This window comes from Macaca thibetana, chromosome 6, assembly GCF_024542745.1.
Source record: "Macaca thibetana thibetana isolate TM-01 chromosome 6, ASM2454274v1, whole genome shotgun sequence".
Classification (NCBI taxonomy): Eukaryota; Metazoa; Chordata; class Mammalia; order Primates; family Cercopithecidae; genus Macaca; species Macaca thibetana.
In genome coordinates this window covers 53879796-53906272 of record NC_065583.1, presented here as the reverse complement: position 1 = coordinate 53906272, position 26477 = coordinate 53879796, and the positions used below count along the sequence as shown (strand labels likewise).

At 37.8% G+C, this 26477-nt stretch overlaps 1 protein-coding gene across 1 annotated transcript in view; it reads left to right on the top strand.

The window, feature by feature from the left end:
• The first annotated feature begins 5208 nt into the window (after positions 1–5208).
• The window catches only part of CCDC192 (coiled-coil domain containing 192), a 248717-nt gene continuing 227448 nt past the window's right edge, over positions 5209–26477 (top strand). The window contains exons 1-2 of the mRNA XM_050795761.1: positions 5209–5718; positions 10368–10419. Coding sequence (XP_050651718.1) covers positions 5600–5718; positions 10368–10419 — 171 coding nt within the window. The 5' untranslated portion in view covers positions 5209–5599. The remainder of the gene's footprint in view (positions 5719–10367; positions 10420–26477) is intronic.

Below are 26477 nucleotides of genomic sequence, written 5' to 3'. Positions count from 1 at the left end.
GAAAGGATAAAAGTAAAGAAAGAAACAACTGTAATCGTTGCAAAATAAATTAATCTTATTGAATATTTTTCTAGTCTAGATAATATCAAAAAGATGTAAAACATGTCTATATGGTAATGCCTTATATTAGTATTATATGATCACTATTATTTCTATGGTTGAATAATCAAATGAGAAATTTATGTGAATTATATACAAATTATATGCAAATATATACCTGCATTGGATAGTGCTAGAGCTCCCATATATATTTCGCCCTTCCCCACTATGTAGTAGCCCTGGAATTTGAGTGGGATTGATCCCACTGGCAGCTCTAAGGGTGAGTTCTGATGGATCCTTTCTCATTGTCACAGTGATTGGTTTGGGGTGGGTATATATTTCAAATGGAAGCCAGTCAACATGTCCTCAGTCGTAGTGATCACCTATTTAGGATCAGTCAATTAGAATAAAACATAGGACTTCTGTTCTAAGGTCATGGAAAGCAACTCTGTCTTTATCTCTGGCCATGAACAAAGTCATCTGTAGTCCCAGTTCTTCTGGCAGCCACTCCATGCCCACAAGGAAAGCCAGCCCTCAGAAGAAGCCACACTGTTTATGGAAAGATACCACACGCTGATAATATCAATGATTAACCTTGAAGTACCTTTAACTTCTGGACTTTCTAGTCTCATAAGCCAGCAAATTCCCTTATAAGTTAACTACCATTAGTCACCTTTTCTGTTACTTGTAGCTGAAAACATCCTTCACAGTACAATAGCCATCAAAACATCTTCATCCATTTGACAAAAAGCCATGAGAAAATCCTGGAAGATGATTTTTGAGAAATGTCTTCTTAGGATTCCCTACTGTCTTGTTTGTTTTTACTTATTTGAGACAAGATTCTTTATTGAAAGTACATGAAAATGATTTTTAAATGAAATATTTAGATAAATTATATTTAATTTTACAGCTAATAAATTTCTAAGAAATGTTATTGGAGACATAACTAGGGACATAAAGAACCTGGATTCCACAAAACCTAGAGTAGCAAAGCATTAGAAAAGACATGAAGAATATTTTAAAACATTCTGACAGCAGAAACAACCTGGAAGACATTTCTTGGTGAGGATAGCAGTCTAACAAATATGTCTTGAAACCATGGCTGTTTTGAACCATGCCTATCTCTAATGACTTGCATTGTGATAGGCACGAGACAATGATCAATGTTTCCAAGTAAGTGATCTACTCTCAAGAAGTGAATGTTATAAAGAAAAGTAAATCAATCCTTGGAAAACCATAATTCGGTACTCACCAACACAGTAGTAACATTTTAAGGAAAACAGTGTATATAAGTAAAAGAATGACTAGAGATTGTGCTGTAAGTTGAGCAATTGTTTCCTGGGTAAAAATCAAGAATAATATGAAAAATTTAAGTGTGTGAACTAGGCATTTACTCGTAGGAAGTAATAGGAAGCAATTCTGGCTAGAAGAGAAAAAAGGAATTGATTGTTGGCATACTGGGGCTCATGGAATCAGGAGAAGGCTGAGTTAGGTTTAGAAATAAGCAGAAACCAAGACCACTCCAGAGACTAAGAAGCAAGACTTATAACAGGAAAATTTAGGTCAGAATGCTGCTGTTTAAGGACAAGATAGAGGTTGGCAGTGACCAAATGACAGCTGTTTCAGAAGAGTCTATGAATATTCGATTGGAGGAGATTGAAGAGAGAATGGAAAAATAAGCCACTCTTCTGAAGAATTTTTCACGAAAGGGAGCACAGAAAGAGATGAGGTCAAGGGAGGTTTGTTTGTCTTTGAATGGTGCTACTTGAGCATGTTTCTGTGATGACAGGACTGAATCACTGGCTGCAACACTTTTCCCTGCAAGCGCCCCAAAGTTGGTTTCTTCTCATCTTTCACATCTCTGCTCTATGTCACCTCCTGGTCCTAGTCTTATGACATCGTTTTATTTTCTCGATAGCACTTGTGTCTGTCTGTAATTATCTTCTGTGTTTGTTTGATTGCCCTTTACCAACTACGGTATGAAATTCATGAGAGCAGCAACTTTGTCCTGCTTATCACTGTCATATAAGCATCCAGAACAGTGTCTGTGGCAAAACTGAGCCTTAATAAATATTTGTGGGATAAATTAGAAAACAGATAACTAGAACTTCAACTGTTTCTTTCCTTCTTATGTTAACTGTTTGAGATTCAAAGACCCAGGATCCAGTTGCTGATGAGCCAAGTTCAACGCTGTGTAGTCCTTTGTCTGGACAGGGTCTGCACCACCAAAGGTTATTTGGCGGGGGCTAGGGAACTGAATTTACTGTCAGTCCAAAACCAACTATGAGAGGAGAGAGGCCATTCTTACAGGAAAATCAAATACTGCTAGGAATCTCCAAATGACAAGTGCTCAATGCAGTAAAGCACAGTAAGGAGGGAGAAGAAATGTTTATTTCTTGCCACAAACAAGCCAGAAATGAAAAGTTTACATTCTGGCTGATCCATTAACAGCTGTCAGTTTCATCCCTAGGTTTCCCAAGAAAAAACTTTAGGACCAAGGGGACAGACAAGTCTGTCTGCTTATACAGATAAACATCCCTCTTCATTAAAACAGGCTGGGAGTCTGGAGATAATTAGACCCACTGTGTCAAGCAATCAGCCACACAGGGAAGAGGTCAGAAAAACAATGACAAGCGACCTGGCTAATTCTTAAGAGAAACAGAGGAAAGCCTTTGCAATCAGTTGAAAGACTTTTTGGCTATTGTTGCTCATGGCCTGACCTGTACTTGTTTGTGTGCTGTTCCTTTGGTTTCTCTGTCACTTTCGCCCTTCCTCTTGTCCTCCCCTAGCACAGACACACTCACCTAGACGCGCAGACATGAGCACAGTCACCACGTGTTCATCACAACGAGAACACAGTGAACTTTCCCAGCTTAACTTTGGGAAGGGCGGTCATCTTTCTCTACAAGATTCTACCTCCTCAGGAGGAAAACCTACGAAGTGACCCTGTTTGCTTCTATTTACTTATTTTTTTATTTTTTCAGTGCTTGGGATCTGTTAAGTTAGAAGAGCTTTTTGGGAATCCCAAACGTGCTTCGTTAATTTTTTCTAATAAGACGTTAGTGGCTACTAGAATGATAGCATGATAGAATAATGAGCTCCATGAGGGCAGGAACAGCATCGATTTCATTCGTGCTGAGCACCTTGCCTAGCACAATGTGAGTTTTCAATAAATATTTGGTGAATAAACAAATAAACACACAAACAAAGGAGTGAGCGGACAGATGAAGCTGAAGGGCTATTTTCTAAGCAGAGACTCCGAAGACCACTGCAGCTTTCTCTGCTCTCCTCAGTCACACCAATTCATTATAAATCTATTATCTCTTCTGTCTTGCCCTTTTCTCATTGCAATGTTCTCCCTTCCATTCTCCTTTCTGATCCTATTGATATTTACTCACCTAAGTTAGATAAGACATCCTGATAAGCACTAGCTGTGGAACATATAAAATATGCATATTCTTAAGATTTTTCCTTGTTATATAAGCATTATATGATTTCTGATTCTAAGAAAAGATATATTTTTGATAGGCTACAAGGTAAGTTTTTAAATTGTACATAATAATCTATAAGATCCCCAATGAGCTTACAGCATTTTTTCGATTTAAAACAATGTTAATGGTGGAAGTGTCAATGATTTATATGTATTTCTAGAAGTTTTGTTATAATACCTCCTTGTTTTCTTTACATTTAGAGGGGGAAAATGTAGTTTTTCTAAACTACAACTCAACTTGTTAAAATAAAATCATTTGAGTGACTTTCATAAGTACTTTTCCTTAATTATAAAAGAACAATACCATTAATTTTGTTAGTTAGCATGTTTAGAGTTCTGTAGGTCAATATGCCTTTAACGACCCAGCCAATTTCCTCACCACCACTTTCTGAAATCCTCCCATGCAGTATTTTTTAAAGGAGAAATGGGAATGGAAGAGTCACTTTGTTTTTCAAGGACTTTTTGAAAGTCTGCTTTTGTACTAGCCATATCTCTCCACCTCCCTTTTTGATCAGCTAGATGCATGATAAGATTAATAACCATTACAAATAATTAGTGCCTACAGTGCCTTTCACCAGCCATTATTGAAATGACTTTTCTTTTATAAAATATTATGACTGCAACTATACGGTGAACATCTGGACATTTCCTCTAAAATGCACTAAAGTGTAGTCTACTCTGTGGGTCTGTGGTTTTTGTCTTTTTTTTTTTTAATGAGATGAGCTAAAGAAACAGAACAAAATGTTAGAGTTGGAAGGGATGACAGAAATAGTTCAAGTGGTTCTTTCTTTTTTTTCTTTTTGAGATAGAGTATCGCTCTATTGCCCAGGCTGGAGTGCAGTGGCGCAATCTCGGCTCATTACAAGCTCCACCTCCCAGATTCATGCCATTCTCCTGCCTTAGCCTTCCGAGTAGCTGGGACTACAGGCGCCCACCACCACGCCTGGTTAATTTGGTTCTTTCTTAAAGTAACAAATCCAAAGCATAGAGAGGTAAGATGATTTCTGATCCCCAACAGGCTGCTAACTACATGCTAGGCCAATTGCCCAATCCTTGTCTTTCCACAACTACCCATTTAGTGTTGGCTTTTCTATCCAGCACAACAACTGCTCAATAGTTCTTAATTTTATTCATAGAGTTGTTTTACTGAGGAGCTGGGTCACTTGAAGTTTTGTTGAAGAAGTAAATGCTAATTATACTCTTGAATAGATAAGTCTTAATATTCATTCCTGTTACTATTGTAGTTACTTGCTCTATAATGCTCTAACCCTAGAAACAAATTCTGTGATTAGAAACATTGCTGTCATGCCAATCCAATTTATTTTAGGATGAACACTGTGACTAGGTTGGGTGACTCCAGCACATACAGACCAAAATCCAGGAGTGATTCTTAGCTGTCGACTGCAGGGATCCTACATGTACTTCCTGTCAGAGCAGAAAGTGAAGTGGATACAGGTTCACCTGATCTACAAAGGCATCCAGGGAGAGATGCAGCAACTGGCTGGGAGAAAGTAGGTGGTGTCTTTGGACAGGGAAGTTGGAGCAGCGGCTGCAGGTGAACAATGAGCAAAATACCAGCTACTCAGGCACAATGAATCACTTGTACAATCCTGTGTTAGGAAAGAAGCTTTCATGAGAATATGGCCAGGTGGGGTCTTCTGTCTGTGGCCGGTGGGTCCCAGGGAAAGCAGATCATCACAATAAGGGGTTGGTTTGTGATGAAATCACTGATTGCCTGTAAACCAATGCATTTCTGGGTGTGCACCCCTCTCAGACAGCAGTGTGGCTGTTTCCTTAGCATTGGCTCTGGATGTAAACATGCCTTGGTTTGAGCACAAAACCACTGTTTCTGTTCCACTTTGAATGAGTTTTACAGAAATGATGACTATGTGGTGATTCTTCACCTATTCTCATGCCTGGATCTGATTTGTGAGATGTTTTGAGAGGTTACTGTGGCTTTGTAACCGAGATTTTTTTCTTTGGGAAATTAACTGTCTTTTCCACAGCCATTGTGGTAGCCTAGCAACAAGGGACAGCAGAGCAATAGCAGGGATTCTAAAACTCTAAGGAATGATGCCTGTTGACGTCTGTCCCAGGGATAAGGGATCCCAGTGGGCCTGGCTTGAGATGGGACAATGCTATAGCAAGAAATCTGTGGTCCCAGAGTCTGACAGCCCAGAGAGAAGCAGGTGAGTTCCCAGCTCCTCTCATCCCAAAATAATTAATGGGAATTCCTGGATAAAGTAGCTTTCACTTAGTACTTCAAAGAAAATCTTTCTTTAAAGTCTGGGGAATAACAACAGACAGTTTTTTATCCTTTCCTGGAGAGTGACCCCTTTCTTTGAAAGCTGCCGTCTTCCCAGATCATAGGGCATGGCCTGACACACAGTAGGAGTTCAATAAATATTTGTTGAACAAATAAATTGTCCCTTATTTGGTCTTCTAAAAATCACACTCACCCACTACAGCCATTTTACTGATGTGGGAAGGGGGAGGGTTTGAAGCCAGCCTTCTTACAGTTGAAATGAAATGTCATCTTCACTACCCTCTTGCCAAGAGATGCACACACAAAAAGCTGGGTCATTCCTCCTCTACAGGTTCCCCACATAAAAATCTAGATCAATGCTGGCTAGAAATATGGAAGTACAGTTCACTTCTCTAATTGATTTGCATTTAATTACTAGAAATTTTGCATGTTGACACATACTCATTTCCCTTTCAAATGTGGAAATATCTTCCATTTACAATTTTCTTTTAAATCTTGAGTGAGAGTTGACCACATCTCTGTAGCAGGAGTTACATCCTATAAGGCAGTATCCTTGTGGGATGTTCACATGCAACCATGGTTCTGGTTTTAAGTTTTCGTTTGTTTTTGAAACAGAGTCTCACTCTGTTGTCCAGGCTGGAGTGCAATGGAGCAATCTTGGCTCGCTGCAACTTCTGCCTCCCGGGTTCAAGAGATTCTCCCACTTCAGCCTCCCGAGTAGCTGGGATTATAGGCATCTGCCATCATACCTGGCTAATTTTTGTATTTTTGTAGAGACAGGGTTTCACCATGTTGGCCAGGCTGGTCTTGAGCTCCTGACCTCAGGTGATCTGCCCACCTTGGCCTCCCAAAGTGCTGGGATGATAGGCATGAGCCACTGTGCCTGGCCTGCTTTGTTAAGTTTTAAAACATGTTTTCCTTATGTGAATGTGCGAGCCTTGTTTTTATTTGCTTTTCACCTTGGGTCTATGGTCTGTGGATGATGTGAGAAACTCACAAATCTAAGATTTTACGTAAAATGTTGTTTATTTGTGCAAAGGATTCCATAAGCCTCAAAAATTAAATAATCTATGGGAGGGAGTAAGGCTTTTTCCATTTATTAAAGCTAATGAAATTTAGCAAACACTCATTTTCTTTTAATTTCCCAGAACAAAGCAGCTGAAGAGATAACGTATCAATATGTAGGCAATTGGAGAGTTGAACATAAAGTTACCAAATGGAGGGAAAATGCCCTGTGATGAACAACTTTCAAATGAATAGCCCAGTATACATTCAGCAGAAAAACCAAGTGAAAAGCAGGACTTTGCTCTCTCTGTAAATTATTGTTAGTGTTTTTTACTCCTGGTGTGTGGAGTTGAGTGTTCTGTGCAGGTAGAAAGCTGGGCTTTTGAGGTAGGAGGCAGGGAAGTGTCACACTATTCTTGTTGATCTGTAGGTGACTTCAGTTCAGCTTCTTCACTTCTAAGCAGGAACAAACTGGTCTCGTGTGTCTTGTTTGCCTTTCCTTCTCCTTTTCCTTCCCCTTTTCTCTTCTCATGCCCTTGAAACAGACCTTCTCCACAGTTTACATAAAATGAATGGAAACTTGCTCCTACTTTGTCTAAGTAAGGGAGAGTTAGGCCCTGGATGTAATTAATCTAAGGAACAAAACAGAATTTTCCCAGGAAATCTTCTCTTATAAAAATTAAGTGCTCAATAGCTGTATTTCCTCACCAATTTTATTAAAATCCTTTATTCACCCAGACTAATTGGTGACTAATTAATCCTCCAATTTGACATAAAAAGCATGAAGTAAAAAGTTGAGAAACCAGATATAAGACATTCATTTACAGGAGGAAATTTCAATGTTCTTATAAAACACTGAGAAAAAAAGTATGCAAGGTTGATTATGTCATCTCATTACTCCCTGCCAGTAGAAATTTAAAGAAGTTTTTCCAGGTTTCCAGTAAACCCTGAAGTAAGAAAACAATGCAATAAAAAACAAACTTCATAAACACATTTATTAATTATATGTTGTCTTTATCTCAAAGCTAATAGGCTTTCTAAAGCTTTCTTCCCCCCTTAATTATTGTACAACATGACTTCTCCTGTGTATGTGGGTTACCATGGTTACTCTGAGGCCATGACTCATGACCTTTAAATATAATTGTCAGGCAGCCAAAGCTCTCATTTTTAAATCACCAGTTTTGTTTCAGGCATTATTTTTTAAAAGTAGTCTCAAATTGTACTTTCTGTGATGCATTTGTGGCACATCTGAGTATGCACATAAGGATATTGCACTCACATATTTTGTTTTGTTTGGTTTCACTCAGTGACTGAAAATGACTTTCTTGCCCAGCATAAAAAATACACGAAGCACAGCCTTTGTCCCCTATGAGGGTGTTACTGAGAAATGCAAAACACAGGTAGAGAAATAGTCACATACATCATGAACCATAATAAGGGCTGCAAGAGGTGGATGCCCAAAACCTGCTTGTGCAATATAAAGGCAAGAAATACTTCTGACCGGTAGGGTCAGAAGGCCTTCAGGGAGAGGCAGCATTTGAGTTATGGTGTGAAGACAGGTAAGATTTCAACAATCAGAGAAGAGAGTGTGAGTGTTCTGGTCGGAGAAACAACTAAGAAAAGGATAAACACACACTCTGGACTATTAGGCCGTTCAGTTGAGGGAAAACATCCGTTTCGTGAGTTTCACTGATAGAAGATAAAATTTGTTAGAGGGCTCAGTTTATTAAGATCCTTTAAAGCCATTTGTTGGTTTGTCCAGCAACTGTGATGACCAAGAGTTTGTTTTCCATTTCATGATAAAGAGGTGTTGTCAAGTAGAAAGTACCAAAATACTGTTTTTTTTGCTGATCTGGGTGTCATGTGAGAAAAGCAATTACATCTCTTAGAGCCCCAGTGTCTCCTTCCAGTAAGTGAGAACTTAATTAATTTTATTCAGTAGTCACTGATTACTTTATGAACATTTGTAAATGATTTCAAATTTTTTGAAAGTAAGTAAAAGAGAGAAATGTGCACAGACATATGGAAATAAAACTATATATTCATGAGGAAGATAGTGGGATAAGAATAATAAAAGTACCTTGGAATTTAAAAGTAAGGCTTTATTGGCTGGGCGCGGTGGCTCACGCCTGTAATCCCAGCACTTTGGGAGGCCAAGGTGGGCGGATCAGGAGGTCAAGAGATCAAGACCATCCTGGCCAACATGGTGAAACCCTGTCTCTACCAAAAATACAAAAATTAGCTAGGCATGGTGGTGGGTGCCTGTAGTCTCAGCTACTCGGGAGGCTGAGGCATGAGGAACACTTGAATCCGGGAAGCGGAGACAGTGAGCCAAGATTGTGCCATTGCACTCCAGCCTGAGTGACAGAGCAAGACTCCATCTCAGGGGGAAAAAAAAAAAAAGTAACGCTTTATTGATTGGCAACAACAGAAAGGAATCTATTAAATCTATGAGATTTATTAGATAATTCATTTATTTATTCAACAAATATTTGTTGACCATCCTATCCTTCTTCAAGAGGCTGAGGGTAGAGTAACAGAAAGAACAGAAAAAATTTCCTCTCTTCAAGGAGTTTACATTTTCAGTTGGGAGATGACATAAAAAATATAATAAATAAGCAAACTATATAGCATGTTAGAATGTGATAAGTATCACAGAGAAAAGAGTATGGTGATGAGGTGAGGGGTTAAATTTTAAATAAGATACATATGGTAGATCCCACTGAAGTGGTGACATTTGAGAAAAGACAAGAAGGAAGGAAGAGTAAGCCAAGTGGATAGACTTAGAGAAAAATATTCCAGGGCCCTGGGATGTACTGGGAACTGAGTGAAGAAAGTATTTCAAAGAGAGAATGAGTCATGTCAAAAGATGTTAAGGTGAGTTGTGAAAAATAATCACTGGGTATAAGAATGCAGAGATCTTTAGTGAATTGGACAAGTGCAGTTTCTGTGGAGTGGTACTAGTAGTGGCACTAGTCTAACTACAGTGGCTTTAGAAAAAAAGAAAGAAAAATAGAAGGGGAGGGATTGGAGACAGTGAGAATATCGTTTTTCTGTAACCTGAAAAGCAAAAGAGGTTAGTATAATCAAGTGGAAACTAAAGCAGTAAGAAGGCTCTAGGCATGATAAATAACAACATGTTTATAAGCTAATGGAAATGATCCAGGAGACAGAGAGAGAGAGAAGAGAGAGAGAGAACAGTGTAGGAGACAAAGAATTCTCCACGTCTGCTGATTCTTATGAGGTTATGCTTTCTTCTCTCCACTTTTTTTTTTTCAGTTGAAATACCAGATTTTTCAGGTTTTCAGAACAGATTGTACTGTTCAGAGTACTTATTCTCAAGAGAACCTTTAAAGGCTATTTTATCTTCTGTGAGTAAAGTTTACATTCCACTATTTTTATTTCCTTTAGAAATGTCCAGAAATTGACATTTGGAGGAAATACTTTAGAAAATTTACTTTAAATGTTACAGTGTAATGATCTATTCAATGTAGGTGCGGGGGTGTGTGTGCGCACATGAGTGCCTGAAATAAAATTTTGGAATTCTAAACTTTTACTTTATTTCAGCATGACGTCTGGAAGTTTAGAGTCAGATACACAGCAAGAAAACAAAGTATCGGTAAGAAATGAAGTTTGCATAAATTCTTTATTTAAAAAAATCATTGTAGGTAATGAAACTAACTTCTTTAATTAATATTGACGTTTTCTTGATATTGTTTAGTTTTCACATTTTACTAGTAAAGATTTTAGAAATAAAACATAGAAAGTTGTTTTCCAAGTAGAAGATTGAGGTAAAGTGGAGTGGAGTGGTAACTATGGGATGTTACTGGAGCTTTGGAAAAGTTAGGCGTGATGTGGCATGGCCTTTCTTATTTTGACATGTAATAAATGCCACAATGCTCTCTGTGGCCCTACAATACTATAGACATTGTGGGCTATTTTTTGAAGTGTCAACTTGTGTATGAGGAAATCCTGGAATTCACACATGAATGATACACATTGGGTACAACATACTATTTGGTTTAGCTAGACTTAGGTTTAAATCACAGTCTATTCCAGATATATCTAGTTTTCTTCTCTTTCAAGTCACTCTGACCCTTGAAGACTTCTTCCACCATGAGCTCCATTATGTCTTGGAAAAGCTGGGTCCTTTCTACCTGAGCACCACTGGGTCCCTCCCTAGGCCTCCAGTGAAACTGTGGGTTGCTGAGAGGTGCTGGAGTTGGGTGATGGGTATACAGAAGATTATTATACCAGTTCTCTACTTTCACGTAAGTTTGAGGATTTCTCTTTAAAAAGAAAAAAAATAGCTGTCTATATTTCCCCAATCTCCTTTGATTCAGGTTGAAGACCCTCTGCACTCCACCAGAGATATTTCTGGAATAATCTTTTCAGCTCTAATATAGAGGCAGTGTAGTATGGAGAAAAATTACAGACTAGGAATCAAAAGACTTGGAATGAGGCCAAAATTTGCCATCTTCAACCTGTGTGATGACAGCCACGTCATTTAAACTCTCCAAACTTTACTTTTCATCTGTAGAATGAAGATAATGAGACTTAACTAGTCTACTTCCAATAAGATTTTTGGGATGTGAAAATGGTTAAGTGCCTGAGAGTGTACAGGAGCATGGTTATTTGGAATTGATAGCATTCCACTGGGTTTCCCTGCGGGCCAGGGGACTTTGTTCTTTAATTTCTCTATTTCTTTCTGGATTCAGCAGTTCTGGCCTACCACTCCCTTGCAATCCCAGCATCACTAGCTGTATTAGTTCATTCTCGCACCACTCTAAAGAAATACCTGAGACTGGGTAATTTATAAAGAAAACGTATTTAATTGGCTCGTGGTTTTGCAGGCTATAAAGGAAGCATAGTGGCTTCTGCTTCTGGGGAGGCCTTAGGAAGCTTCCAATTATGGCAGAAGGCAAAGGGTTAGCGAGGCATCTCACACAGTGGGAGTAGGGGCAAGAGAGAGAGAGAGAGGACCGATGCTACACACTTTTTAGCAACCAAATCTCCTGAAAACTCACCATCATGAGAACAGCACCAAGGCACCAAGGGGATGATACTAAACCATTCACAAGAAACTGCCTCCATGATCCAATCAGCTTCCACCAGGCCTCTTCCTCCAACATTGGAAATTATAATTCAACATGAGATTTGAACAGGGACACAGATCCAAACTTTATCACCAGTTAATATCTTGTGAGTTAAATATCTAGAATCTCACTTCTGTGCAATTATTTTTGATCATAAAATGTTAACATCTCTCTTCTCAGTGTAGTTCATTTTACCTGGTCCTAAACAAACTGGACATAGCTCTCAAATGTATAATAATTTTCAGAAAGAGAGTTTCTCTTGAATAAATATTAGCCAAAGGCAAATCAAATTAGTTTGGTTTCAATTAAAAATGTATTTTCTAACTCTAGTGATAATTTAATCTTATGTTGCTTTTTTTAAGCAAGAAAACCTGATAATGAAGTTTTGCTTCATTTAATGGAGCTGTTTATGATACTGTTGCCCAAAGAGTGTCCCTCACTGGACCATATGAAAACAGTTTTTCTCTGGTTGGTGGGGACCCTTGAATTGGGTACATGGGACTCTTCAGGTCACCAATCTTTACTTAACTGCCCTGTCTTTTAAGGATGCTAATCAACCAGCACCCTAGAGGTAACCCTCTCGTGGGCAGTATCTACACTGAAAAGGACAAGGTACCAATTACCTACTACCTTTAGGATTTCTACCCAGGGCTCCAATTAGCTTCCTGGAGTTCCAAATCCATCCTCTTCTAATTTACATTTGGCAAGGTTGGGATCCCTGGGGCTTGAAGGAACTGGTTCTTCTTCAGTTTCTGATTTTTTTTTTTTTAATATTTCTAAAGAAATACATTTAGCTGGAGGGAGTTGGGATTAGAGACCTCAAGGTGATAGTGATATCCATGATTACTGCTGCCTCCCTTCACAACACAGTCCCTTTTAAGTCGTGGAACTCACAGAGCACAGAACTCAGCAGAATGAATTCTGCTGTGAACCGTGAGGAACCAAATTGCAGGTGGTGGATCTCAGTTGCCTCTTTTAAATAATTGCTTTTAGTTTTGGTTGAGAAGACAGAGATGAGAAAATCTTCTCAAGTCTTTGAAGATTTCTTGACCACCAAGCAGAATTAACCCCGCGCTCTCTGCCTTTGTGTCTTGGTGGTTCTTTATTTGCCTTTACTGCACCATTCTCTGAATCTACTTTGACTTTTGAACTCTGTTGGTAAATTGTGCATTCCTAGAGAAAGGACTGGGCTCTACTAATCTCTGGGACAAAATTTCAGACATCAAAATGACTCTTAATCTATATCATTTGAAATAAAACAAACAGACTGAGCTCCAGGCATAGTAGCAGGTGGTTGAAATTCCCTGTCCCTCTGAATCTGTAGAGCAGCACATGAGGGTGGTGTCTGGCATCATCATTATTATATTGATAATTTTCTTCCTATTATTATTATTACCAGTTTAGAAATTGAGATTTGGGGAGATTCAAGGAGCTCCGGATGTTAAGTGATCAAAGAATATGTGTTTACTTTGTCACAGGAACCTGATGGGATAATCTAGTAAGACTTTACTTAAATTCACTCTCAGGTGCCAGGTAGTCCCCATTTATCTCAACCCTATCTATACCTTGGGCCTGCTGGAGAATTTGAATGTTGTTTATTGCTTTTGCTGCATTTTAACATCTTCTGACAGAATAGCTAGTGCATATAAATTATCTTATTTGAAACTGTTTAGGAAATAATAATTCTATTGCAAGAAGGGTTGGTCTAAATAGGATCAGGACCGCTCCCTCTGAACTATTTCTGAGAATCTAGATGCATAGAAATGAGCAATGTAAAACATATAATGTCATTGGTTATGTGGAGTGGCACATCTAAAAGACTATGGGTGTGACTTCATTAGCTCTAGAATATATATGAAGTATTTTACTCAGTGTGCAAAACTAGGCTTATTATAAAATCCCATAAGCCCTTTAACTTTCAAGTTGTAATTTAGTGATGACTTTATTAAAGAATCACGATTTTAAGTGCCAAAGATAATGAAATAACTTTCTGGTTTTTAATTGGTAAGATCAATCATAGCCCACTATATAAAAAGTCAGTTTTACAAAGTTACCTTAAAGTAGCTAAAAGATGTTATATTTGATAAGTTGGAGAAAGCAAGCAGTGTCTTAGTTGTGTCAAATTATATAAATTCTGTTCTTCTTTTAATACTTAGTGTAATATGCTATTAGTTTTGCTGGGAACATACAGTTGGCCATATTTCTGGTATCTATAAATTTTAACATTCTAAGATGACTTTCAAAAGATTCTTTCCTTTGATGAACAAACTTTCAAATTGTTAATGAATCAAGGTTATAAATATGTCATTTGTGTTTTAAATAAGTGATTTAAAGGAGATATCACTATTGTTAAGATGAGAACAATATAGAATTGTATGTGTATCTATATTTAAATAAACATTTGTTGCTGTTCTGGGAAAAAGGTTAATTTTTTTACCACTCTAATAGGTAAGAAATTACATCTCAAAACTTTTTGTTTTGCGTCTCCTTTCTTTCTCTCTCTTTCAGCTTTACTAAGACATAATTGACACATTTAAAGTATACAAGTTGATGAGTTTTGATACCATGTGAAGCTACCACCACAATCAGGCTCATTATCCTCAAAAGTTACTCATGCGCCTTAGGAATTCCCGCACCTGCCTCTCCCTACCTGCCCACACCCCTCAAGCATTTCCTGGAGATTTTTATAAACGGAGACATACAGAATGGGTACAGAATGTACCCTTTTTTACTGGTTCCTTTCACTTAGAAAAATAATTTTGAAATTTATCTATGTTGTAGTGTATATCGATAACTCATTATTATTGCAGAATAATTTCCCATTGTATTGGAGGTACCAATTTGTCTATCCCTTCTACAGATTGGATATGGTTTGTTTGTCCCCATCAAATCTCATGTTGAACTTTGATCTCCAGTGTTAGAGGGAGTTCTAATGGGAGGTGTTTGGGTCATGGGGGTGGATCCCTCATGCATAGATTAACATCCTCCTCCCTTGGGGGTGAGTTCTCAATAAGCTGATTGTTAAAAGGAGTCTGGCACCTCCCTGCATTGTCTCCTTGCTTCCTCTGTCACCCTGTGATATCTGCACATTCCTGCTCCTTCCACCATTAGTGGAAGCAGTCTGAGATCCTCCAGAAACCAAGCAGATGCTGACACCATGCTTCTTGTACAGCCTACGGATTCATGAGCCAAATAAACCTCTTTTCTTTTCAAATTACCCAGCCTCAGATATTCTTTTAGAGCAGCACACACAGACTAAGACAATCCTTTGTCTGTTGACTGACATTTAGATTATTTCCAGGTTTAGGCTCTGAAAAATAAGACTTCTATGAATATTCATGCATGAGTCTTTGTATAGACGTATGCTTTTTTTTCTCTTGGGAAAATACACAAGCGTGGAACGGTAGATTCACATGGTAGGTGTACTTTTAACTTTTAAAAAACCTGCTAAACTGTTTTCCAAAGTCATTGTATCATTTAACATCTCCACCAGCAATGCATGAAAATTTTAGTTCATCTACATTCTTTGCAAGCCTACGAAGGTCAGCCTTTAAAATTTTAGTCATTCTGTGGCTGGGTGCAGTGGCTCACGCCTGTAATCCCAGCACTTTGGGATGCCGAGGTGGGCGGATCACCTGAGGTCGGGAGTTCGAGGCCAGCCTGACCAACATGGAGAAACGCCATCTCTACTAAAAATACAAAATTAGCTGGGCATGGTAGTGCATGACTGTAATCCCAGGTACTCAGGAGGCTGAGGCAGGAGAATCACTTGAACCCGGGAGACAGAGGTTGCGGTGAGCCGAGATCACACCATTGGACTCCAGCCTGGGCAACAAGAGCAAAACTCCATCTCATATATATTGTGCAAGTATTTTCTCCTGTCTGTACTTGGTTTTGTAATTCTCTTAGTAATGCCTGTAGATGAACAGAAGTTTTTTATTTTGATGATATCTAATTTATCAATTTGTATTTTCATGGACCATGCTTTTGACATCTGATCTAAAAAAATCTTTGCCCGAGGTTACAAAATATTTTTTCTAATTTTTATTCTAGGAATGTTATACTTTTAGAAATTTTTTCCTGTTGTTTTCATCTTTTAAAAAGTAATTGACACATAATAATTTTACATATTTATGGGGTAGAGTATGATGTTTTAATATGTGTATGTCATGTGTAGTGATCAAATTAGGATAATTAGCATATCTATTACCTCAGACATTTATCATTTCTTTGCTAAGAACATTAAAAAACCTCTTTTCTAGCTATTGTGAAATATATAAATGTATTATTGTTAACTACAGTTACTCTGCTTTGCAGTGGAACTCTAGAACTTATTCCTCCTATCTAGCTATAACTTTGTATTTATCCCCCTATACCACCATCTCCCCGACCTTCCTCAGCCTCTGGTAACCCCTATTTTACTCTCTATTCTATGAAATCAATTTTTTTAGAGTCCACATATAAGTAAGATTATGCTGTATTTGTCTTTCTGGCTTATTTCACTTATCATGATGTCCTCCAGATCCACCTGTGTTACAAATGACACAATTTCAGTTGTTTCTGTGGCTGAATAGTATTCTATTGTGTAAATAATCACATTTTCTTTAGTCATTCATCCATTGATGGACACTTAGTTGGAGTTCATATCTTTGCTATTGTGAATAGTGTTGCAATAAACATGAGTGTGTAGACATCTCTTTGACATACTAATTTCGTTTCCTTTGGATATATACCCAGTAGTGGGGCTATTGGATCATATGGTAGTTTTATTTATTTATTTATAGACAGAATCTCACTCCGTCACCCAGGCTAGAGTGCAGTGGTGTAGTCTTGGCTCACTGCAACCTCTGCCTCCCAGATTCAAGTGATTCTCCTGCCTTAACCTCCTGAGTACCTGGGACTACAGGCACATGCCACCATGCCTTGATAATTTTTGTACTTTTTTTTAAGTAGAGATAGGGTTTCATTTCCTGACCTCAAGTGATCCATCTGCCTTGGCTTCCCAAAGTGCTGGGAATACAAGCATGAGCCACTGTGCCTGGCCAGTAGTTCTATTTTTAATTTTTGAGGCACCTCCCTACTCTTTTCCGCAGTGGTTGTACTAATTTACATTCCAACCAACAATATATAAGAATCTCCCATTCTCCACACTCTCACTGGCATTCATTATTTTTTGTCTTTTCAATAATATCCATTCTAACTAGGGCGAGATTATATCTCATTGTGGTTTTGATTTTCATTTTCCCAATTAGTGAAGTTGAGCATTTAAAAAATATACGTGTTAGCAATTTGTCTTTTGAGAAATGTCTGTTTAGGTCTTTTGCTCATTTGTAATCAGATTATTAGGTTTTTTTTTTTTTTGCTATTGAGTTGTTCAGGATCCTTACATGTTCTGGTTATTAACCCCTTGTCAGAGGCATACTTTGTGAATATTTTCTCCCATTCTGTAGGTTGTTTCTTCACTATGTTGATTGCTTCCTTTGCAATACAGAAGCTTTTCAAATTGATGTAATCCCATTTGTCTAATTTTGCTTTTGTTACACGTGTTTTTGAGGTCTTATTCAAAAAATGCTCACCCATACAAATCTCACAAAGCGTTTTCCCGATATTTTATTTTAGTGGTTTCATAGTTACAGGTTTACATTTAAGTCTTTAATCCATTTTTAGTTGATTTCTGTAAGTTGGAAGAGATAAGAGACTCGTTTCATTTTTCTGCATGTGGATGTCCAGTTTTTCCAGCACCATTTATTGAAGAGACAGTCCTTTCCTCAGTGTGTATTATTGGCAACTTTGCTGAAGCTCAGTTGGCTGTAAATGTGTGGATTTCTGTATTTTATGCCAGTAGCATGCTGTTTGTTTATCATTGCTTTGCAGTATATTTGGAAGTAAGGTAGTGTGCCTCTAGCTTGGTTCTATTTGATCAAGATTGCTTTGGCTATTTGGGGTTTTTTTGTGGTTCCATACAAATTTCAGGATTGTTTTATCTATTTCTGTGAAGAATACCATTGGTATTTTGATAGGGATTGCATTTAATCTGTAAATTTCTTTGAATAGTGAAGACATTTTAACAATATTAATATATGTGCATGAACATGAGAAATCTTTCCATTTATTTGTGTCCCCATTTCTTTCATCAATGTTTGGTAGTTTTTATTGTAAAGATCTGTTTTTGTGTGAAGTCTTTGAAGTTTCCTATACAAAAGACCATATCATCTGTAAACAGGCATACTGTGATTTCCTCCTTAACAGTTTGAAGGCCCTGTATGTCTTTCTACTGCCTAATTGCTCTGGCTAGGGCTTCCAGTACTATGTTGAATAAAATTGGTAAAAGTGGACATCCTTGTCTTGTGATTTTAGTGAAAATGTTTTCAACTTTTCTCCATTCAGCATGATATTAGATATGACTTATCATATATGGTCTTTATTGTGCTGAGGCACATTCCTTCTATACCAAATTTGTTGAGAGTTTTTATCATGAAGGGATGTTGCATTTCATCAAATGCTTTTTTTTTTTTTTTCATCTGTTGAAATGATCATATGTTTTTGGCCTTCGTTCTGTTGATGTAATGAGTAATGTTTATTGATTTGTGAATGTTGAACTCTCCTTGTATCCCTGGTATGAATCCCACTTAATCATAATGAATAGTCTTTTTGATGTGCTGTTGGATTGGATTTGCTAGCATTTTTGTTGAGGATTTTTGCCTTTATGTTCATCAGGAATGCTGGCCTGTAGTTTTCTTGTTTGTTGTGTCCTTGCCTGGTTTTGTATCAGGGTAATGCTCACTTCATAGACTGAGTTAGGAAGAATTTTCTTCACTTCAATTGTTTGAAATAGTTTAAGAAGAATTTATATTAGTTCTTCTTTAAATGTTTGGTAGATTTCAGCAGTGAAGCTGACAGGTCCTGAGATTTTCTTTGATGGGAGATTTTTATTACTGATTCAATCTTGTTATTTGTTATTGGTCAGTCCATGTTTACTATTTCTTCATGCTTTATTCTTGTTAGGTTGTATGTGCCCAGGAAGTTTCTCTTTTTATATTTAGGTCTATAATCCATTTTGAATTAACTTTTGGCTGCTGATGACTCACAGCTAAGTCTCTAGAAATTTCCCTCAGCTGAGGGAGCTGCAATTTACCAGAATTACCTGCCCCACCTCCTTCTTCATAGGATTAACCTTCATTCAATGACTTCTGATGCAGGGCCATAAGATGTGACCTCCTTGCTTTGATTGGGAACAGTTTTGAAGGGCTAGCCTAGCTCCATATCTCCCCTTGGAATTGGCTGAAGCCTCTGCTGTATTTTTCCTTGTCTCCTTCTTTCATAGGGGCTATCTGCAATAAGCCTTCTGCAGCCAAATCTCTCTTTCAGACTCTGTTTCCTGGAACCCTAACCTCATACAATCACAAAGATCAGAATAAATCATAACCTAATGAATGAGGGTGTGTGAATAGAAATTGATAAGAAATATTAAACAGCTATAGTATTATCACTGAAGGCAAGACAAAATAACGAATAGAAACTGTCATTGTAACTGACAGCCCTTTAGAGAAATCTTTCTTAATACATAAAAGAAATTAAATGAATATCTGCTTGCAAACTTTAGGGAAGCAAAATATTTTATTTAACAAATCATTGCAATGTTCATATATTCAATTTTAAGAATTTACTTTTTGCCACAAAAGGACACAAATAGTATGTAAATTGAATCTTTATTTCTAGATTCTTCTGCTAAAGGTAAGTAATGTTATTTTCCCAGATCTTATTTATCCACATTATCTCTCCTGTTCCCATTCTGTTCCCTGCCCCTATGTAACTATATTCACCCAATTTAAATAGTGTAGCCTAAATTCTCTGCAGAAAAATGCTTCTGAAGATTTCAGCTCAAGCAGTGCATAGAAAGGTAGTAGCAATAGTATCCTTGTAATTGGGATTTTTTTTTTTGCCTGATATCAAGAAAGATCAAAATTTCAATTAATTTAATTTGATTATCATTAATTTTTTGAGTGTTATCTGCTGCAATTGACTAAAGTCTTAATATTTTATTTGCCTTAATAGTTTATTTCTCCTTCATAAAACCCATTAAAGTTGGGAAGCAGAAGGTCTCTAGAGAACTTTCTGGATGCACGCTTCATCTGGGAATGCACTTCTGCAATCTGGGCAGCAATAGGAAGGAGGGGGAAAATTGTCATTGTGAGAGCTCTATCCAGAAGTTACACATATAATTTCTGCACTCCTTCATCAGCCAAAGAAGTCACATGGTCCCAAACAACTTCAGGCTTGTGGAAGTAAAATCATATTATGTGCCTGGGAAAAGTTTTAGAACTATCTTGAGACCAGAAAATCACAGCAATATAAAGTTAGACTTAAAAAAAAAAGAGAAACAAAAAACAGAATTAAACCTAAGAAGGAAGCATTATCTCCAGAAGTTCTCACTTTAATAATAAGTGCTATTTAACTTGAGAGCAGAGGCCATAAAAAAGATCTTAGTGATTTGAAATGAGGTTGGCCAAATATCTGGGAAGTGTCCTTTAGAAAATGATCCTTCACAAACAACTGGGCAAGATGACCTATTTCATTTTTAATTTATATGATAGTGTAGATGTATAAGAAACAAAAGGTCCTGTCTTCATGCAAATGTGTTCTTTTAATTTTGTAAAATGTCAACAGGCAAAGAAATTTAGAAAACATGTGGCACTGAAACAGATTGTTTACAGACAGAATGTTTTTCAGAATTTCCCCAAGAGGCACCAGTGGTGCAAAGAACCTCTATAAATGGAAGCATTTGAGTGTCTCCAAATTTGTTTCATCAGATACCCATGACATTTTTTTCTCCATTTGGCTCCTTCAAATGGCAAAAAGTTCCTAACAACTGGCATAATTTGAGGCAAGCATACTAATTTGTGCTGTGTAGTGCTGGCACATTTTATTCTCTGTGAGGGTGTTGAGGAGTTCGTATGTATAGAAGGAAGGGAATTTGGTAATGTGAAAAGGGGAGAGAAATATATATCCGTAGAGTTTAAGGGTTACTCTGTACTAACGTTTTGAATAAAATCAAATTTTATGTGCAACTTGCTCATCCTCTGGAAACTGAATGTTTAGATTAGGGAAGACTGGGCAAGGGGAAGCATGTTTTGAGGATCGTCTTGTTAAAAATATTTTACAATTTTTAATTGTTATGGGTACACAGTCGGTGTATATATCTATGGGGCACATGAGATGAAATGTTTTGATACAGGCATAAATATATAATAATCACAACAGGATAAATGGGTACCCATCAACTCAAGCTTTTATAGTTTCTTTGTGTTACAAACAATCCAATTATACTTTTTAAATTATTTTTAAATGTACAATGAGTTATTGTTGACTGTACTCACCCTGTTGTGCTATCAAATACTAGATCTTATTCATTTTCTCTAACTACATTTTTGTACCCATTAACCATCCTCACTTCCCCACCCCCTTCCAGCTTCTGTTATCCATCCTTCTGCTTTTTATCTCCATGGATTCAATTGTTTTAATTTTTAGCTCCCAAAAGTGAGTGAGAACATGCAAAGTTTGTCCTTATGTGACAGGTTTATTTCACTTAACATAATGTCCTCCAGTTTCATCCATATTGTTGAAAATGACAGGATCTCATTCTTTTATATGGCTGACCAGTACACCAAAGTGTATATCTACCACATTTTCTTTTTCTATTCATCTGTTGATGGACACAGACTGCTTCCAAATCCTGGCTATTGTGAATAGTGCTGCAATAAACATGGGAGTGCAGGTATCTCTTCAATATGCTTGTTTCCTTCTTTTATATATATACCAAGCAGTGGGATTGCTGAATCATGTGGTAGCTCTATTTTTAGGTTTTTTGAAAAACCTCCTGTATTAGTCCACTCTCACATTGCTCTAAAGAACTACCTGAGACTGGGTAATTTATAAAGAAAAGAGGATCAATTGGCTCATGGTTCTGCAGGCTGTACAGCAAGCATGGCTGGGAGACCTCAGAAAACTTACAATCATGGTGGAAGTTGAAGAGGAAGGAGGCATGTTTCGCATGGCCAGATCAGGAGGAAGAGAGAGGGAAGGTGACACACGCTTTTTAAACAAGCAGATCTCATGAGAACTCACTATCATGAGAACAGCAAGGGGGATGTCCACCTCCCTGAGCCAATCATCTCCCACCAGGCTCTTCCTCCAACATTGGGGATCATAAAATTCAACATGAGATTTGTGCTGGGACACAAACTCAGACCATAGCATTTCACCCTCACCCTCCCAAATCTCACATCCTTCTCACATTGCAAATTACAATCAACCCTTTTCAACAGTCTCCCAAGTCTTAAATCATTTCAGCATTAACTCAAAAGTCTACAGTCCAAAGTATCTTCTGAGACAAGATAAGCCCCTTCTACCTATGAGCATGTAAAATCAAAACCAGTTAGTTACTTCCAAGATACAATGGGGGTACCGGCACTGGATACATACTCCTATTCCAAAAGGGAAAAATCAGTCCAAACAAAGGGGCTAAAGGCCCCATGCAAGTTCAAAACTCAGCAGGGCAGTCATTAAATCTTAAAGCTCTGAAATGATTTCCTTTGACTCCATGTTTCACATCCTGGCAACACTGATGAAATGGGAAGAATCCCAAGGCCTTGGGTAGCTCTGCCCCTGTGGTTCTACAGGGGACAGCCCCCATGGCTGCTTTCATGGGCTGGCATTGAGTATGCCTGCAGTTTTTCCAGGTGCATGGTGCAAGTTGTTGGTGGACCTACTGTGCTAGGGTCTGGAGGATGGTGGCCCTCTTCTCACAACTCCACTAGGCAGTGTCCCAGTGGGAACTCTGCATGTAGGCTCCAACCCCATATTTCTCCCCCACACTACCCTAGTAGAGGTTCTCCTTGAGGGCTTTGGCCCTGCAGCAGACTTCTGCCTGGACATCCAGGCCTTTCCATACATTCTCTGAAATCTAGGCAGAGGCTCCTAAGCCTCAACTCTCACATTCTGCACCCACAAGTTTAACACCACATGCAAGCCTCCAAGGCTTACAATTTGTACTCTCTGAAACAATAGGTATCTTGGGACCTTTAAGATACAAACCTTAAGATGACTAGACCAGGATTGGCTCTAATGCATGGCACCATGTCCTGAGGCTGTACAGAGCAGCAGGACCTTGGGCCTGGCCACGAAACCATTCTTCCTTCCTTGGCCTCCAGGCCTATGATGGGAGGGGATGCCATGAATTTCTCTGAAATGTCTTCGAGGTGTTTTCTCCATTATCTTGGCTATCAACATTTGGCTCCTTTTTCCATATGCAAATTTTTGTAGCTGGCTTGATTTTTTTCCCCAGAAAATGGGTTTTTCTTTTCTACCACATGGCTGGGCTGCAAATTTTCCAAACTTTTACATTCTGCTTCCCTTTTAGATATTAGTTTAAGTCTCAGATCATTTCTTTGCTCATGCATATGACCATAGGCTGTTAGAACCAGCCAGGGCATATCTTGAATGCTTTGCTGCTTAGAAATTTCTTCTACCAGATACCCTAAATCATCTCTCTCACATTCACCATTCTACATATTCCCAGAGCAGAGGCACAATGCCTCCAGCCTCTTTGCTAACATATAACAAAACTTACCCTACTCCAGTTCCCAATAAGTTCCTTATCTCCAGCTGAGGCCAACTCAGCCTGGACTTCATTGTCTATATCACTATCAGGATTTTGATCACAACCATTCAACTAGTCTCTAGGAGTTTCAAACTTTCCCTCATCTTTCTGTCTTCTTCTGAGCACTCCAAACTCTTCTAACCTATGCCCATTACTGAGTCCCAAAGCTGCTTCCACATTTTCAGGTATCTTTATAGCAATGACCCACTCCCAGTATTAATTTTCTATATTAGCCCATTCTCGAATTTCTATAAAGAACTACTTGAGACTGAGTTATTTATAGATAAAAGAGGTTTGATTGACTCAAGGTTCCACAAGCTGTACAGGAAACGTGGCTGTGGAGGCCTCAGGAAACTTGCAATCATGGTACAAGGCAAAGGAGAAGGAGACATGTCTCACATGGCTGGAGCAGAAGGGAGAGAGAAAGGGGGGAGGTGCCACATACTTTTAAACAACCAGATCTCATGAGAACTCACTCACTATCATGAGAACAGCAAAGGGGAGTCTGCTCCAATAGTCCAATTATCCCCCACTAGGCTCCTCCTCCAACATTGGGAATTACAATTCAACATGAGATTTGGGTGGGGACACAAATTCAAACCATATCACCTCCATACTGTTCTTTATAGTAGCTGCACTAATTTACATTTCCACCAACAGTGTATGAGGGTTCCCTTTTCTCCACATCCCTGCCAGCATTTGTCATTGCCTATCTTTTGGATAAAGGCCATTGTAACTGGAGAGAGATGATATCTCCTGTAGTTTTGGTTTGCGTTTCTCTGATGATCAGTGATGTCAAGCACTTCTTCATATGCCTATTTGCCATTTGTATGTCTTCTTTTGAGGAATATCTATTAAGATCTTTTGTTCATTTTTAAAAAGAGTATTAGCTTTTTTTTTTTTTTTTTTTTTTTTTTTTTTTTTTTAACTATCGTTTGAGTTCCTTATATATTCTGGTTATGAATCCCTTGTCAGATGGGTCATTTGCAAATATTTTCTCCCATTTGTGGGTTGTTTCTTCACTTTGTTGATTATTTCCTTTGCTATATAGAAGCTTTTTAACTTGATGTGATCCCATTTGTCCATTTTTGCTTGGTTCCCTGTGCTTACGGAGTATTACTCAAGAAATATTTGCCCAGAACAATGTCCTGGAGAGTTTCCTCAGTGTTTTCTTTAGTGGTTTCGTAGTTGAGGTCTTAGATTTAAGTCTTTCATCCATTTTTATTTGAGTTTTGTATATGGTGAAACATAGGTGTCTAGTTTCATTCTTCTTCATATGCATATCCAGTTTTCCCAGCACCGTTTATTGAAGAGACTGCCCTTTCTCCAATGTATGTTCTTGGCACCTTTGTCAAAAATGAGTTTACTGTAGATGATGAATTTATTTCTGGGTTCTCTATTTTGCTCCATTGGTCTGTTTTCATTTTTCTGCCAGTATCATGCTGTTTTGGTTACTATATCTCTGTGGTATAATTTGAAGTCAGGTAATGTGATTCCTCCAGTTTTGTTCTTTTTGCTCAGGGCATTGTTGGCTATTCTGGGTCTTTTGTGGTTCCATACAATTCTTGGATTTTTTTTTTTTAATTCTGTGAAGAATTTCATCGGCAGTTTGGTAGAGATTGCATTGAATCTGTACATTGCTTTGGGCAGTATGGACATTTTAAAAATATTTATTCTTCCAGACCATGAATATGGACTTTTAAAAAAATTTTTTTTGGTATCCTCTTCAATTTCTTGCATTAATGTTTTATAGTTTTCGCTGTAGAGATCTTTCATTTATTTGACTAAGTTTATTCCTGGGTATTTTATTTTATTTTTATCTCTAGCAAATGGAATTACTTTCTTGATTTCTTTTTCAGGTTGTTTGCTGTTGGCATATAGAAATGTTACTGATTTTTGTATGTTGATTTTGTATTCTATGACTTTACTAAATTTGTTTATCAGTTCTAACAGCTGTTTTTTTATGAAGTCTTTAGGTTTTTACAAACATAAGATCATATTATCTGCAAACAAGGATAGTTTGACTTCTTCCTTTTCAATTTGGATGCTCTCTATTTCATTCTCATCTCATTGCTCTAGGTAGGAGTTCTAGTACTATGTTGAATAACAGTGGTGAAAGTGGAGAGACTGTCAAAATTAATCAGTCTGACTTTGAGAGCACACTTCAATTGCTATGATCTGAAGAAAATTACTTTTCAAAACTTTAAAATTTCCTTAAGAGAAGTTATCCTTCCAAGAGGTTAGGACAATTACTCAATCTAGCCTTTCCCTTTGAGAGGCTTTCTCTGGATACTTGGGGAAGTTGGCAGAGAGTGCAGGTGGCAGCAGGGTAAATAGCACAAGGATGCAGCCTCTCAGGAAGAAAGTCTGACCTCTGGCTGCCCTCAGTCTCACCGGGCAGATTTCATAACATCAGTTTAATTTATTTTGATAGTTTTGTTAAACTGAAATTTGCTGCTGGATATAATAACCCCAGGTCTTCATATCAATAGCTAAACCGTTTATGTTAGATCAGGTATCAGAGTCCATTGGTTATTTTGAAATACATTTAAATATTTCAATCAATGTGGTGTACTATCTGTACTTAGGTTCAGAGAAATGGTGAGTTTTTCTAAGTTTGATTAGAGCTTGCTTCTTCACAAAGTTGATTGTCTCCTTGGATGAGGTTATGCATTAACACACAAAGATGACAAAATAATTTGGATTCTGAAAATTCTGTATCTCATAAGAAAAGTTATCACTTACCATTTTTTCAACTCATTTAAGAAGTATTTCCAAATACTCAAAGTAAGTGATGGAAAAATATTTATAATGTTTATTACAATATAATATCCTTCATATATTAAGGTCTTGCCTCAAAGGCCTAAGGAGAATGCTATAAATTCTAGAACAACCTGCTTTCTCTAGGGCCTATTTCTACCT